Source organism: Quercus lobata, chromosome 1, assembly GCF_001633185.2.
Source record: "Quercus lobata isolate SW786 chromosome 1, ValleyOak3.0 Primary Assembly, whole genome shotgun sequence".
NCBI lineage: Eukaryota > Viridiplantae > Streptophyta > Magnoliopsida > Fagales > Fagaceae > Quercus > Quercus lobata.
The window spans coordinates 26236403-26254357 of NC_044904.1; the positions used below are offsets into that span (position 1 = coordinate 26236403).

At 32.8% G+C, this 17955-nt stretch overlaps 1 protein-coding gene across 2 annotated transcripts; it reads left to right on the plus strand.

The window, feature by feature from the left end:
- The first annotated feature begins 2436 nt into the window (after positions 1-2436).
- LOC115984997 (N-terminal acetyltransferase B complex auxiliary subunit NAA25) lies at positions 2437-14916 on the plus strand. Of its 2 annotated transcripts, XM_031107975.1 has the most exons (19): positions 2437-2851; positions 3184-3340; positions 3420-3538; positions 3630-3704; positions 4012-4105; positions 4195-4313; positions 6022-6092; positions 6931-7072; positions 7194-7369; positions 8998-9200; positions 9656-9786; positions 10455-10531; positions 10798-10872; positions 11053-11245; positions 11936-12055; positions 12144-12282; positions 12432-12472; positions 12612-12866; positions 13862-14916. In XM_031107975.1, the coding sequence occupies exons 1-19, from the start codon at positions 2705-2707 to the stop codon at positions 14561-14563; spliced, it is 3036 nt and encodes a 1011-aa protein (XP_030963835.1). In that variant the 5' UTR covers positions 2437-2704; the 3' UTR covers positions 14564-14916. The 2 variants fall into 2 exon arrangements, with proteins under 2 accessions (XP_030963835.1, XP_030963841.1); XM_031107981.1 differs by lacking the exon at positions 10798-10872.
- The last annotated feature ends 3039 nt before the right edge of the window (positions 14917-17955 follow it).

Below are 17955 nucleotides of genomic sequence, written 5' to 3' on the forward strand. Positions count from 1 at the left end.
ACTAAGTATCTACATAACTAATAAAATGCTTAAACAATTACTAGTTTTACTATTTTGGTTCTTGAATCACTAACTTAATAACAAAAATTTATTTGACATGATAATAATATACACACATGTAACAAACCCTCCATATTTTGAAATTATTAAATTATATAAAGTTATATTATATTTGTAGTAAACTACACACATTCACTTGCATTACAATTCACACAAATAACATAATAATAAAAAAAAATAACACACACAATCAGTATTAGACACACACTCACACACATAAAATAAATTTATAATAAAAAGAGCCATCTACGACTTACAAACATTCTCTTTTTACTTTTAGAGAGACCTGTGATCTATGTTGTTGTTTGATTTTGGATTAGGCTGATATGTGGTTAGGATGTGCAAGATTTAAGTCAAAGTGTACAAACATATCTTTAGGGGTAAATTATACTAATAAAAAAATTATATATAAAAAAAAAAAAAATTTCAAGTTAGGGGTTCAATTGAACCCCCTGAGCATAAAGTAACGCCACCCATGACTACCATCCACCAAATCTCATGGGGATAAGCTTAATATCCATGGATGGAGCCATGTTTTGGCCTGCACCCTTTAATATTTATTTATTTTTTAAAATAACATATATAAACTTAGCCCCCCCCCCCCCTCTCTCCTCCTCTAACAATATCATTCTCCCTCTCAAAGACCATGACAAAATTTTATGGATCTAAAATCAAATAAAAAAAATTAGTAAGCCCAACAACTCAACCAATTTTACCAAAAACAAATGGCCCAAGCCTTTATATTTTTTTTAACATTTTGTTAATAATAAATGGATGCTTATTGGGAGTTTCATAATAATTTTTTATCTATTAATTTATACTTCAACCTTCCCTAACTTCAAGTCCAGCTTCATTCTTGTGAATACTACTAGGTCAACAACCTCTTACTAGATATTTATACTATCCAATTTTCCATTTAAACAAAACACCAAGGGCATTTGCATTGATTTGCTTAAAATTTTATGTTTATTTTAGCATAAAAATCTATTTTTAAAAAAAATTACACAATCACTTTTCAAAATAATTGCATAGGATTATCTATTCTAATTCCAATATAATATTCATTTTCGATATTTTTTATTATTCTTTCAACCTTCTCTCTCAACCTCTCTCTCACAACTATCACTGGGCATTGCTGCAACCACCATAAGCCGTACAACGACCACAACCACCACCACCACTACAGCCACCACAAGACACATAACACCACATCAGACATGTTGAAGCAAACCCCAAACCATGACTTACACCCACAACAACACAAACAACAAATCTAAGGAAATTTCAAACCAAATCCATTCAAATTTTTGATTCACATAACTCAGATACATTTGAAATCAAAATCCAAATCGAGCACATGCAAGCAACATTAGATCTTAACAACCAAATCTAAATCCCCAAATCCATAGATTAAGCAAAAAGAATCTAAATCCCTAAACCCATAGATCAAATAAAGAGAAAATATAAGAAGAACGTCAATAAACTGTTGCTATAAACCACCGTAGTTGTGGTCATTGGGGTTCACTGTGACTAAACTCGGTGCAATACAAATAAAGATAACAAGATGAATGAATGTGGATGAGATTGGAGAGGCTTTGCGGTGAGGAATGAAGGAAAACCACGGTGGTGGCGGCGAGTGGCGATGAGAAATGACCGGCCATGGAAGCTTTGAGAGAGAGAAAGTCTGAGATTAGAGAAGGAGAAAGAGTGACAGGGAGGGTTCCAGTGGGAGGGAGAGAGAAAAGAATAAAATAAAAGATTGATTTACACGAAAAAAATAACCGTATATATTTACAAGGTTATTATAGCAAATTTGTATATTTACACATTTATACCATCACAAATGTAGTTAGTTTTTGGGGAAGAATACAAATTTAACTAATTTTTGTATTATAGAATGTAGATAGATTGGTGTGAATACTCTAAGTTTGTGTTTAGGTACCATTTATAAGTTAGTTTTTTGTTTTTTAATTTTTATGTACAATTTTTTAAAGTCTTAAATAAGATGTTTCCGGGATAAAAGTGTGCAAAAGGAAAGATCTTTATACTATCCAATTATCCAATTTTATTTTTTGGATAGATATCCAATTATCCAACTAAACAAAGCCCTACGGTCCTACACTCCTACTGTCTACTGTATATTTATACCTATCCAATTATCCAAATAAACAAAAAAACTACTAATAAAAGTATAAAAATAAAAACCCAATCTATGCCAAAAAATAATTCTATCCAAAGTCAAAAACATAAAAAAAAAAAAAAAAAAATCCCATGCCAAAAATAAGGAAACGCGGCCACGGAAATGACAAATCGACCCTTAATAAAAAGTTAAAAGTTAAAACATGGCGTGCGAAGTCTAATTCTGACGAGGTGCAGACTCGTTTTCAATCAAGTGCGATCTACTACTTACTTATACCTGCTTCCAAACAGTCAGATTAGGTTTTCTTCCCCGTTTCCGTTTCTCAAAAAATCCTTTCTTCACAGACCCAAAGAGTTAAAAACAGCCACCAAGCCCCAAAAGATTGATTACAGTGATGGATAGATAGATACTACTACTACCACTACTACTAAAATTACTTACTAGTTACAGAGTGTACCATTTCTCGATCTCCAGCCCAAACCCTAACTAACCTTGACCCCGATAATGGCTTCCAAGTTTGGCTTGGCGGGTGGGATACCGGAGCGAAGGGTCCGACCCATTTGGGACGCTATCGATTCGCGGCAGTTCAAGAACGCTCTCAAGCAATCCACCACACTTCTCTCCAAATTCCCTAACTCACCTTACGCTCTTGTAATGTTTCGTTTCCTCTCTTTTTAATCCTCTTTTGTTTTTCCTTTTTGTACTGTTATAGCTTGTGGTGTGTGTGTATATATTTATGCAAGTTGCAATGCTATACTTTAGTGTTAAAATTGCTTGGAGTTTATTAGCAATGTGGATTATTTGCTGTTTTGGTTAACTTGAGAGATAATAAGATTGAAGTTGGAACATTCCAATATCAATTTCTAGGTTCGATGAGCTCGATAAATGTTTTAATCTGAACTTTCATTAAAGTAGATAAAAAGGCAATGTACAAATGGTAATGTTCAAATGTCATTTGTGACGGTATTGTTTCCGTACTGCAGGCGCTTAAAGCTCTGATTTTAGAAAGGATGGGGAAACCCGATGAAGCGCTAACTGTTTGCTTAAGTGCCAAAGATTTGTTGTATAAGAACGACTCCGTTTTGATGGACGATCTCACTCTCAGCACGCTGCAGATTGTTTTCCAACGACTTGATCACTGTCAGTACTTGTTTTGAAGTAACCTGTTTATATGCATTTCATTGTTTTTTGAGTTATCTCATAATTCTCTGTAAATCAGTGGACTTGGCTACGAGCTGTTACGAGTATGCTTGTGGGAAATTTCCAAACAATTTAGAGCTAATGATGGGCCTTTTCAACTGCTATGTTCGCGAGTACTCTTTTGTGAAGCAGCAGCAGGTAATTTATCATAATGTTGAGCTTTTGTTTATGCATTGTTATGGGACAAAGTTACTGAAACTTTACTTATTCTGGTCTTGTCTTCTGGCAGACAGCTATCAAAATGTATAAGCTTGTTGGCGAAGAAAGGTTTTTGCTCTGGGCAATTTGTAGCATTCAATTACAGGTTCTGCCAGCTTTCTCTTTTGTTTGTTGTCCAATTAATGTGTGCATTTTTTTTTTTTTTTTTGTTATTCTAGCAATTACTTAGGAGACTGATCATTGATCCTAGGACCATATAATATCAAATATCACCCGATTCACCCCCCACCCAAAATAAAAAAGAAAAAGAAAAAGAAAAAGAAAAAGAAAAACCTGGCACAATTGATCTACTGGGTTTCATATTATTTGTCTATCGAAGTTAGATCTTCTCTACAAATTATGCCTTGTTTTCTTGTACGCTACTGATTCTATGGGGTCTGAACTTTTGGTAGGTGTTTTGTGGTAATGGGGGAGAGAAGTTATTGCTTTTAGCTGAAGGTTTAATCAAGAAGCATGTTGCCTCCCATAGCTTGCACGAGCCTGAAGGTTTTCTTAATCCTTATCCTTACCTATTTATCTTGGAATTTAAATAAGAATGATTAATCTCATTACTAAATGATTGGAGTCTATTTCAGCTCTCATTGTCTACATTTCCGTATTGGAGCAGCAAGCTAAGTATGGTGATGCTTTAGAAATTCTCTCTGGGAAATTAGGATCATTGCTAATGATCGAAGTAGATAAGCTGCGCATACAGGTACTTTCTTTAGCTTTCATTTTTTAGTGTTTTTCTTTAGTATCATGTAATTTATGAATTCAAATGTTTTCATGTATAAATGTATATTTTTGTACTCTTTTGTTGGTAGTTTTCTTCTTTAGAGGACTAGGTTAAGAAGCAGAAATTTTTGTAAGAAAGGAATAAAAAAAAAAAAAGGAGAAGATGGATGCGAGCATGAATGAACGAGGTGTCCTAGAGGAAGGCTAGATTGAGAAGAAGATTGCAGGACATAAAATACAGCCTTCTCTCATGCACTACTTACTTGTTCATAGGCTCTCTCTCTCTTTGTGAAGTGAAATATGCAATACAAAGGGATGGCAGTTGAAGAAGATAATAACTACTAAAGAATAAAATAAAATTAAACCATGTTGGAAAAAATGCTTATAACCTCAAGCAGTTACGCAGTCCTAATAGAGATAGTATACTAATTGTTTAGGAAAATGATGTGTGGTCTCATTTTAAGGAATTTTAATTTTTTAAACTTATTTGTCCTCATTTTTTATTTTGGTAGGTCTTTTTGATTTCCACTTTTCTATATTCTCCAAAATATCTAGTTAACATTTTTATTTTTTATTCAAAAAGTCCAATTATGCATACTGGCATCTTCAGAAGCCCTATGTTTATGTTCAAGGTTTTTTTTTTAAAATTATTTTATTGATTTAAATAAAGAAGGTATGGTAGCTAACAGTCTAAAACACAAGCTTAGTGAGACTAAATGTGGCCTTCTAGATGCTCTATGATTAGGAAGATATGTGAATTCTCATTGTTATGAATGAACTGTACATTGATGTACATTACACCTGCCAATGAGCTCTAGCTCAAATGGCACTTCCTTCTGCCATACAAATGGATGGAGAGTGAGTTGGTTGGTTCAAAACCCAGGTACATGTGTAACATACCAATTAAAAATCTGCAGTACACCCAAACTTGCTGCCATTTATGGTATGTGGCCTTATCAATATAGGGGGATTTTTTGTTCTTTGCATTGTTACTTAATTATAGGATGCATGCTACTGACTTGATGCATCATCTATTTTTTATGCTCAAATATGACGTTTTAAATTTGAGCATTGAAAGTTTAATACCTGATATATATATATATATATATATATATATATTTAGCCAATTGAAATGGGAATCTTTTTTTTTTTTTTTTTTTTTTTTTTAATTTTTTTTTATTTTATGGAGAGAAAGAACGTTACAAATCGACCATTGCAATGCTGGATAAAAGTGTTGTTTGAATTTATCTAGTCATTATTGCTTTATATGAAAGACCAAACATGTCAATAATTGGAAATGGTAAGCAAGTTTGGTTCTTAGTTGTGTAAATTTACACTCAGCTTTAGTAATTCGGTGATTGTTGATGAGCTGATACAATACTTTATTGCCCGTTTATGATTACCTTCAATACTAGTGAAGCTTGCAGAATGACTTCCCCTGCTCTTGTTATAATGTTGGCTATGCTTTGACTTCCTCAATTTTTGGTTTTATTTTATCACGTTGCCGCCCTTGCATGAATTCCATGGCATGAAATATGTTGCATGTAATTTAATAATTTATTTGAACCCTCTTTACTGTCCAAAGTTTCAAATATATAATGCATTTCTGGCTCACATGGATGGTTGAAACTCATCTAGTACTTTTTGCTTTCCTTATCAACTTTTGGACTTTGATTTTAAGTTGACAGGGGAGGCTTCTTGCTCGGGCAGGTGACTATGCTGCTGCTGCCAGTATATTTCAGAAAATCCTAGAATTGTGGTATGTTTGTGGAAACTTGCACAGTGCCAATATTATAAACTGTTCAATTGGCATTAGACAAAAGGGTATTTACATAGTGTGTGATTTATTGCCATAAATTTGCATTAAAATCATGATAAAACATATAAATAAAGATTAGCTAGTGCTCCCTATATGGCTCCCTGGTGTTTTATTTATTTATAATTAATTTGAAGATAAGGTAATGTAATGGAATAGATTCCTAAAAATATATTCTTTAGTTTATAATTGGCAATTTAGGTATTAGAAAACTGATTTTGATGCTCCCAGTGCTTGTTTCTTTTTGTAGAGTTGTAGTCTTGTAATTTAACTTAGATTAGGACTCTGTGCTGCTATCTTGTGGGACAAAGCTTATGATCTGCCCTTGTATTGTGGCCTATCATACATGGTTGACTACTGATCACTGGGTCTTTTTGTCCTCATCCTTGCATAAATTGATAGATGGGATCTCTATGTAAACTTCCTCTGTACTTGAGGTCTCTTCTTTTTCTATTAAAATATACTCATGAAAGAAGGTTTTATTATCAATTAATCATGTCAAATTGTTCTTAAATGCACAGTTCATTTGCTAGTTAGACCTCCCTTCTCCGCCCTCTCCCTCCTTTTTCCTGTCCTTGTGTTCACCTGTGAAGGTTTTTCTTTTGTTTGTTACTAGTACCATGGCTTTTGAAATGGCTTGTTTGCTCCTTTTTCAGTGCATTACTAAATTGAGTTGAAACTTCTAGAACATCTCAGCTCAAATTCATTTTTCATATAATCTCTACTTGTCTATATTTGGTAGTATGGATTGCAATTCTGACATGTTTCTCTCCTCTGGCAGCCCTGATGATTGGGAGTGTTTCTTACATTATTTAGGCTGTTTGCTGGAGGATGATAGTAACTGGTCTAATGGGGTCCTCAGCGATCCAATTCATCCACCAAAATTCATTGACTGCAAGCTTTCACACTTGGCAGATGAAGTGGTGTGTGTATACACTTGAATTCTGATGTGTCTTTATATGTTTGGTAATTTAACATATTTCAAGTAGCACTTTTGCTGCAATCTTTTGTGAAGAATTTAATTTGCTTAAATTTTTAATGCAGTTTGATTCTTGTATGTCAAATGCCGTAGCTTTTATACAAAAGTTACAAGCAGACACCAGTAATAACATTTTAAGGGGTCCATACTTGGCAAACCTTGAAGTTGAAAGGAGGAAGCACCTATATGGAAAGGGGGATGATGACAAGATAATGGAGGCCTTGATGCAATATTTTTTCAGGTATGGTTTTGCATTTCAATTGGCAACTACCGAATTGCAAATCATCCTTCCAGTCCTAAACTTTATTTCACCAATGATCATATAATTCCTGAAAAAAGACATGCATAAGGGATCAAGGGATATTCGACTAAATGGCTCAACCCGAACCTGATCCATTTAATAATTGTGTCATGATCCTTCAACCCTAACCCAACCTGTTAATAAGGCGGATTGACCTGACCCAACTCACTTGACACGTTTAATAAACGGGTTGTGTTGGGTTGACGCGAACGTGACACGACCTATTTCAATCTGCTTAATATTAAATATAACATCCATTTAGAAATATATATATATATATATATTTGCATTCCAAAAGTAGTGCATACACTTCAAGTCTTCAACCCATTTCAATTTCCAATCGTATTCCTTCTAAGTTTTTGTAATTTCTTTCTTTTCTTTTTAAGTTTAAAATATAGGTTGGATATAAAAATTATTTGACAAATCTAAAATAAAATGAATATTATTTGTTATATAAGTTAAACGGGATGTGTTAAATGTGTCATTTCGGGTTGACATGAATAAATTGGCGTGTTAAATGTGTCTATTGCGGGTCACGCAGGTTGACCCGCTTATGACTCGTTTCTTATCGTGTCGCGTTCAGGTCGACCTGTTTATGATCCAAACCCGCTAAGGCCCAATCCTAACCTGCAAAAACTCGTGTCAGATTCGTGTCGTGTTCATGGGTTGGGTCAAACATTGACACTCCTAAATTTTAGTTATCAATTGTTTTTTTTACTATTGGTCCATTGGATTTAATTTAAGTCTTATTAGTTAATTAGGTTATTAGTATTTTTTTTTTAAATTTTTTTATTTTATTTCCGTGAGTCAAGGTTATTTTGTTATTTCAATAATTGATATTTGATACAAGTCAATTAGGATTAGGGGTTTAGTCCTAGTAATCTATATAAGCACATTCTTGAACTCATGTAAGACAAGTTTATGATGATTAAAATTTCAGTTGGAATTTTCTATTGGCCTGGTGTTGACTCCAACGAACTCTATGTTGATTTTTAGGTTTTCTATCCCACCTGGTGCTGACTCCCTATGCGTTGATTACTAGGTTTATCTTATTTTTCATCTATGTTTTTCCTGCAAATTTCTTTAGAGAATTTAGTTCTATGTCAAATTTGGCATCAAAGCTCGTAATTCTGCGTCACTTTTCTTTTGTTTCAATCTCCGAAGTGGTGTGGCATAGAGCCCATATATTTCATGTCTTCATATATCTTGTGAACTTATACGGCCAAATTGAGTTGAGTTATATTATCTTGTGGTCCGTTAATATGCCATCTCTGGTTGCTTTCCTGTGTGTATTAATTGTAAGTTTCTTTTTTGTTGTAATAGTTGATTCTATTAATTTATCAGTCTCCTTGGTGTTGTTCATCACAGTTAGGGTTATCAAGTTGATGAATATGGGTGGATTAATTATTTTTGTGTCTACTTTGTAAATTCTAAAAAGTTCCTGTCAATTTGTTTTCCACTCTAGTCGTGTTTAATATGTTATAAACTTTTATCTTGTTAGTGAACAATATTCATAATGTGACAGTTATGATTCTATATTTTGGAGCTTCTTTTCTTGTTAAACACAGGTTTGGTCACTTGGCTTGCTTCACTTCTGATGTTGAGGTGTTTCTTGAAGTTCTGACTCATGATAAGAAAACAGAGTTTTTGGAGATGTTAATGAAAAACTCTGAATCTAATTCAGCAATGCCAACCAAAGAGCTTGGGAAGTCAATTACCCTTTTAAAAGTTCAAGAACTGATTGGGAAGATGTACAGGCTCCCCAAGAGTGGTAGGTCTCTTGCCTTTTAATCTTAAATTTCTGCAATTTCATTTTCCTGGGTGATACCATCATACACCCTCTTTTTTTTTGGTGGGGGGGGGGGGGGGGGGGGGGGTTGTTAGTGCCACCTAAGATCAACTATGATTGGACCACATATTTTTGCAACTCCATTGTCAAATGCTGTGGCTGGTGTTTAGCTTGGTTGCATTGTCATGCTTCATCATGGTCAATGTGCTGAATCTTAACAGTGAAAAATACAGTGAGTTTTACATAAACAAGCTAAACACACGCGCACACACACACACACACACATATATTATTAGTAAATATCAATGGCTGGGCAGCTTATTTATATTTACCAATAAAGGTTTTTTTATATGTGGCTCATTGGAGTATGCTATGTGTTTTACTGTGTGAACTTTGTCATTGAGTTTTCTGCTTAACCTGGAGCTGTTCCTCCCCAGAACTTGAGGGCTCTGCTGTACAGATGGCGGAGATGTATTGTAAAAACCTTCCACTTTCGAAGGACTTGGATCCACAAGAGAGTTTGCATGGGGAAGAGTTGCTATCTATGGTGTGCAATATATTGGTTCAGGTATCTCATGCTACATTCAGAAAGTCATCCCTGTGTTGTATGTACAAATTCGTGTTAGAGCTTTTTTATGTGTCCAGAGGTGGATTTTAGAAAGTCCTTGCCTGTTACTCACTTCATTGGTGCAATAACTACTATCATAGCATAGTAAAACTTTAGGTTCATGAATGAAATGATTCTTTTTTGATTAAGTTGTTTGTTTTTATTTTTTTGATGGAATATTAAAAAATAGACTACATTACACTTTTGGCCTTTAAAGTTTGAAGTTGTTTTCATTATGGTCCTATATGTTTCAAAATTTTCATTTTGGCCCTCTATGTTTGATTCCTTTTTCATATTGGCCCTGACTTCCATCTCTGTTAGTACTCTGACCGTTATGTCTGGATTAATGGTCATATTACTAAGCATTCATTTGACACTCAACGGTTAGATTACTAATGGAGATGGACGGCAGGGCCAATATGAAAACGGAATCAAACATGAAGAGCCAAAATGGAAAATTTGAAATGTAAGGCCTAAATAAAAGCTACCCCAAAAGGGCCAAAAATGTACTTTATTCTAAAAAAATATGATGTTAGGAGCATGGTCCTTCATTCTTAATTTGTAATGATTTTTATAAATTAAGAGTTTCCCCGTGGTTAATGCTAATACTGAGTTCTTTTTTGGTTTAGTTATTTTGGCGTACTGGGGATCTTGGCTATTTTGTGGAGGCAATTATGGTTTTGGAGTTTGGTTTGAGCATCCGAAGGTCAGGAACTGTTTCAAGTTCGTGATTACTATTGTCTATTGGTATCATTCATTGAGCGGTTTATGGCATTGAAATACTAATTTTTTTAATTATTATTTATTTTTTTACACAACAGAGAGATTTTTGTATGTCATACAATCTTTGCATTTTTTTTAGTATAGCATCACTTTCAGTCTGGAAGCTATTTTATTCTGTATTATGTTGGGGAGTGAGTTCTCTATTACAAAGATAACATTTTTTTTTTTTTGTTTCCTTATATGTGGCAGATTTGTATGGCAGTACAAGATCCTGTTGTTACATTTGTATTCTCACATGGGTGCCCTCTCATTAGCATATGAATGGTAAAGTAATTAAATTGATTCGAATTTACATGTCAGTTGATTGAATGGCATTATCTTCCACTTGGCTCATATTTTGAGTTAGTGGCTATATGTTTGGGCTTACTTTTGATGAACATGTGACACTTATGTAGTCCCTTTTCATATTTTTCAAGTATAATAGCATCTGTTTCCTCCTTTTAGGTATAAATCTCTGGATGTGAAGAATATCTTGATGGAAAGTGTTTCACACCACATTTTACCCCAGATGTTGGTATCTCCCCTTTGGGTAGATTTAAATAATCTTCTAAAAGATTATCTCAAGTTTATGGATGACCACTTCAGAGAATCTGCAGATCTTACATTTCTTGCATATCGCCATAGAAATTACTCAAAAGTACGAACAAATTGTCAGTATACTTATTTTTTTGGACCTACTTTACTGCAAATAACGTGTTACATGGTTCAAAGATTTACTGGAAGTGATAGGTTTATTATTTTTCTTTATATATGTTTTATTACTTTATATACTAGACAAGGCATGGTTTGTCAGCATTTGTTTTTCTTCCATGTTGCTCTTAAAATGTCTGCAGGAACTCTCTTTCAAATCCTTTCAGGTTTATACTTATGTGTTTGCTGCATTATTATCTGTGCTGAGAGTTCAGCATGTCTATATTACATTTTAAAATACAAATTTTAGAACAATTTGGTTCTAGTAGAGAAACAAATGTGAAAGGGTCAAGGGTAACTTCTATTGAATACCAGCGCCCCTCCATGCAGCTAAAAAAATTAAGAAAGAAAGAAAGAAAGAAATTTATGATTTCAGGACTCATCCAATGCATATTTGTCTGTGATGGGTAACTGACTTCCAAAAGATCTAACTCTATGAGGCCCTAATTTACATTATCTTACTTTGTCTCTCATGTGGAATTTAGAAGGGTAATTTGTAGCATGCACAAGGACATATATGCTTCACTTTATATATTTCTTGTTGCTTAAGCTTTCATTTTCCATTTTGTTGCCACAATGCAGTTTATGATTGTGACTATAGAATGAAGCAATTATGCCATATTATGTCCTGTTTCAGGTAATTGAATTTGTTCAGTTTAAAGAACGTTTGCAACACTCAAATCAGTATTTAGTGGCTAGGGTTGAAGCACCCATTCTACAGCTAAAGAAGAATGCTGATAATGTTGAAGAAGCAGAGGTATTTTTTATTTTTACGACTTTAACATGTCATTACCTACTCTCAGTTAATGCATTTGATGATATATTATATATGTATGTTCCTTCAGTGTGTTCTTGATAGCTTGAAATGTGGGATTCACTTCCTTGAGCTCTCTAATGAGATTGGATCCAAATCTTTGACCTTCAATGAAGACTTGCAGTCCCGTCCTTGGTGGACCCCAACTTCAGAAAAGAACTATCTTTTAGGTTAGTATAACATACATCTTGTTTCCAATTGTTGTTGAACTGTTGAAGTTAGAATTCTTGGGCATGAGAAAGTTTAGGTCATCTGAATTCATCCCATACTTGCATTGAATGATATTTTCTTGAACTAAATTGATGTTTGTTGTTATCAGGTCCATTTGAAGGAATTTCTTATTGTCCTAGAGAAAATTCGGTAATTTGCATATAATGTTTGGTGGTGAAAAGAACTTGTCTTTCAATTTAGATTTTTTCATATCACTAATGTCCCATTTTTGTATTTGATTGCCTGCTTTAATTTTGGAATTTTCCTTTTCTTCTGGCGTGGAAACTAGACAAAGGAACGGGAAGCAAATCTACGGAGAGTTATTGAGAGGAAGTCTCTTCTTCCTCGAATGGTATATCTGTCTATACAAAGTGCTTCAACTTTACTCAAGGAGAATATTGAAGTGAATGGATCTGTTTCCGACCCTAAAATTTCCTCGGAACTGAAGTTTCTGCTTGAAAGATATGCGAAATTGTTGGGATTATCTTTAAGTGATGCAATAGAAGTTGTTGTGGGGGTTTCTAGTGGCCTAAAACCTTCTTCGGTATGATTTAATTTACAATCAAGCTCCATTTTTATTTTATTTTATTTTTACAAGCATTTTCATTCATTATATAAATTTTCTTTATCAAATGCAAGGACACTTGTTTGGTTTACATTATAATATGCTGTATCTTGTACACACATGCACTGAAACCCATGAATTCATCTCTCTTTTGTAACGAGTATGGATGTGTGTTTGAAATTTGAGAGCTTGTGACCTTTTCTTTTTGAAATTTAGGACTATATTTACTTATCAAAAAATAAATTTAGGACTATATTTAAAAAGGACAAAGTTTGGCTACGAACTTAGATATAGTCTATGGCTACAAATTCCTTTAAAAAAATTGACATTGCTACATATTTTGAAAATCTAACCGTTGAATTGTATGTTCTTTACCCTTATAATACACGTCAAATTTTGTGCCATTCAGATGTTATTTACTATATGATCAATAAACCTATTTTTTATGCATAATTTTAAACTATAAAAACTTGCAATTTAAACAATTGATTGATGACATAGTTATTGATTTTTGATCATTTGGAAATTTTGTAAACATGGAGGATATAAGAAACAAATGTAATTTAATGGTAGATTTGTCAAAAGTTTAAATCCAATAAAAAGATATTGAGTGAAGTTATAGTCTTAGGCTACAATCAAGTTTATAGCTAAACTTTATCCATTTAGAAATCATTTGATTCTATAAATGTACAAAATTAATTATGTTTTATGTAAACACTGCATTTTATCTTATAATTCATGTGAGAAATGGAATTATTTAATTTTTTAGTCATGTTATCTTGTCCCAATATTTGTGGTTTTGATGAACATTCATGGATTGCACGGAGGAAAGGTTTTTTCTACTTTTTTTTGGGTTCACAGCCTTGACTTTATATACAAATAACAAATATTCATTTCCATGAATGGAATTGGACTATGCTAACTGGATAAGTTCATAAAATTTCATGTAGAATAAAATTTTGCATCTGCTGCAGGCTATAACTCCAGACTTGATCGATTGGTTAAATTTTGCTGTGTTTTTGAATGCATGGAACTTGAGTTCCCATGAACTAGCACAGCCAGATGGAGAAGGACATAGGCCTGGTACTTGGCACATTGTGGATTCTCTGCTGGAGAAGTACATTTCAGAGGTGGTCAGATCTATCGATCCCATAATTTGTGCTCCTGGGATTGATCTTCCAATTTTAGTGCAATTGGTTACAGAACCATTGGCTTGGCATAGTCTTGTACTCCAGTCTTGTGTCCGGTCATCTCTGCCATCTGGAAAGAAGAAAAAGAAAGGTGGACAGGATCTGTCTAACTCTCCTCTGGCTCATGCAATACGAGAGTCAATCCAATCTTTATATGGTACTGTAGAAAATGTTATGAAATGGTTAAGAGAACAGATCAAAAGGCCAGAGGATGAAAATTTGGAAACTATACTGTCCTTTGTTCAGAAGACAGGACAGAACGAGGGGCCTGGGCAGGTTTTTAAGATTCTAGAAACTTATGTATCATCTGTAAATGATGCAGAACTTGGTGAACGGATCTCTGAAGCAGTGAAGTCTTGGAGTCCTGCTGATGTTGCAAGGAAAATAATAACCGGGAAGTGTACAGTATTATCTGAGTTTCTTAAAATTTGTGAATCAAAATTTAAGTCACTAAAGACCTTGAAACAGCAGATATCTCAAGTCTGAAGTTGGATTCATGCATTTAACTTTGAACATTGAGCATCGGATGATTTCATCCTCCAACAGTTAACACTCTATCCTAGCAGGAGGTTGGTGGAATAGTTTCTGAGTGCTGTTATTAATGCACTGTTCTTAATCAACTTTTATCTGGTGAACTCCATATTGCCAGCTCTGTGTGGTGAAGTTGGTTGAGAACTGGTTTATGAGTAGTTTTCAAAATTTTCCTGGATGATTTGCTTGACGGAGTGTACACCAAATAAACTCACATTCTTTTTCCCAAAATGTTTCATGTTTCTCGTAGCTTGTTGCATTGTATTTTAAACGTAAATTTTGGCAATGTATCATCCATTTCATTGGTATTTCATATTGTAGGGTTTTTTTTTTTTTTTTTTTTTTTTTTTTTTTTTTTTATAAAAAAAAATTGTAGATCGTTGTAATTACTCTACTCTTTTGGTATATGGCAAAATCATTAGTTATGCTTTGTACAGTGTATAATGATTAGGAAATTGGTTGTTGAGAAAGTTTGACTTCAAACTGACTTAGAGGATTTTACATAACATGTATTTTTAGTCAGATGATCTTAAGTGTTATAAATCGTGGCATATTGGGTAGAAAGAGATTCTTTTAAACTAGTTTGAAAGAAAACCTAGGGTAATGTGATAGTAGGTAGAACGACAGCAATGTAGCAGACTAATATAGATTATCAAAAAGATAGAACAATGCAGTACTGAGTACTCACAGATCGTAGCTGAATTTTATTATTTATATATTCTTTTTGTGAATCTGGGTTGGTGGGTTATTGGTTTGGTGTTGCTATCTAATCTTTATGTATATTGTCAAATATGAATCAATGTGGATATCATTTTTCATTTCCTCAGTCAAGGCAGTTATGTGATGCCATATCCTTGTCTGTATTTTCTATAATCTACTTCAACCTTGTCAAGGTATTAATTTCTAATGGTTAGTAAGTGAAGCTGTTAAGTAGTGATGAGTATTTTCTTTAATCTACTTCAACCTTGTCAAGGTATTAATTTCTAATGGTTAGTAAGTGAAGCTGTTAAGTGGTGATGATTGTGCTGTTGACACCATGACAAACCCATTGGAATGAAAATGACCTCATGAATAAAATGTAAACAGTTCTAACAAAGAAGTCTACGGGTATGTATTAATGCAAAGACACTTCATATTCCACATTTACATGCTGGGGATAGACTAATAACATTAATAAAATGATGATAACATTTTCTCTTTCAAGTCAGTTGTGTGGCTACCTAATTCATCTTAAGTAATATGTAGTAGAGAGTAGTAGGTCTCAAGTACCATCACTTTCGTTACATAGAAAATTTGGGAGAGACCTATCAAACCTGCTTCATTTCCAATATTTTGTACGTAATATAGTAGAAAGCTACTTGCCATTTGAATCAGTGCCTTGATTGATGTTTAAAAAATATTGATTTATGTCGATAAACTATGGACTTCAGCCATGGTGAGGCTGTTCAGAGATTCGATGCTACTCCACTAAACCAATTCCCATTTTTCTTCCTATTTATTTATTATTATTTTTTGCCTTATGGGTAACAAACAAATTCTTATTTGTTTCTGTTTTAGATGACGATAATAAACAATATAACAAGTACTACTTTTTCTCTTCAAACAAAAATTATTTTAGTGTTACTATATCATATACGATATAATAAAAGTTTGGACTTAAAAATTGTAATTACGTTAAGTGGATATTCAATCTAATTGCCATATGTATTGCTTTAATTTATGAATTATTAAATTATATATATATTTTAACTTTTACAATAGAAACGTTTGTAATCTAATAAAGTTACCTCCTAAAACTAAAAGTTGTGGTTTGACAAAGTGGCTATAATCTCATTAATAATCAAATTAATCGTTAGATGGTTAAATTTAGGTAAAGTTCTATTACTTAAGTTTCAAGAAATTGAAAAATTTATTCCAACTGAAAATCTATTGATATTAATTATTAGGATGATTTAATTTAGATAAATATTATCTAAATTTCAAGAAATTTAAAATTTTAGTCCAACTAAATTTCTATTACTCAAATTGTCTCAAAGACCCCAGGTTCAAGCTCTCTTCGTATAGAATACTGCAAATCCTTACTATTAAAACAAAAAGTCCGTCAAATATAATGGAGCTGATGACTTTGTGTTTTTTCTTCTGTGTAAAATTGACGTTGTCAAACCTAGAGGACTTTATGGTATGGAACTATTAAATTTTGTCTAATAACGGAAAAGTGGATAGCTAAGACAAGGAGTACACTTGTTATAATTTTCTTCCTCCTAAAATAAGTCATACCTAACCTAACCAAACCAAAATTCAACCTTTACCCTAACTAACTGTTCTTTGATAAGGATAAGCATACCTTGGTTTGTATAACATCAATATATATTCAATATATACAAATACAAATAATGTGAACTCAACTAATGCTCAGATAACATAACATCTTGGTCCACAAGGAGCATAGGCTCGTGGATCGTTGAGCTAACAATGTATCTTTCAATTATTTACCAAACACAACTTAAAGTACAGTGAGGTAGGAACTCTTGTTTAGTATATATCCAACTAGAAAAAATCTGCTTCCCAAAAAAAAAAAAAAAAAAAACCTAGAAAAATTTAGTACCATAAACTATTACATTTCTTTGTCACAATTTTGATGTGGTAAAGTGTGAGTAGTAAAGAAAAAAAATAGTGAGTTCATATGTAAGTGATAGACAACCATTCACAGTCTATCATGTCAGAGTTGTGACAAAAAGTTGTGGAATATATATATATATTTTAAAATTTTAAATTTATTGTTCTAGTATTAAGTTTGTTGATCTTTGAGACGGGAATAGTACAAAGAAACATGAGATGTCATTAAAAAAGAAAATATATTTTTTTTTTTTTAAAAGAGATTTTGTTTTATAAGTAATTTTTTTTTGAGAGATTGATTGGAATGATAGTTTCCTAAAATGATTTTTGATTGGTGTATTGGCTATTTCTTTGAAATTTGTGGGTCAAATAATGGCTATTGCTTTGATTTTTCTTTGATTTGATTTTATTTTTTTTAAATTTTAAATTTAAATGTTTAAGAGGACAAAAGTTTCAATAAAGTAAAAACATATCTCATAATTAATGAAGAAGCTAAAAATATATTATAGATACCATATGATTACTTAATTTAAATTTAACTTTTATATAAAACATATCTCAAATTAAGAATTGTTTTGTAATTTTAATTTAGTTATAACTTATATTTAACAAAATATAAAATTTTTTAATAATCTTTTCAAGCAAAATTAAAAACGTATACATAGCTTTTGTTATAAGTAAGTTTTCAAACACATACATAATTATGTGTGAGCATGTGTATGTATGTGTGT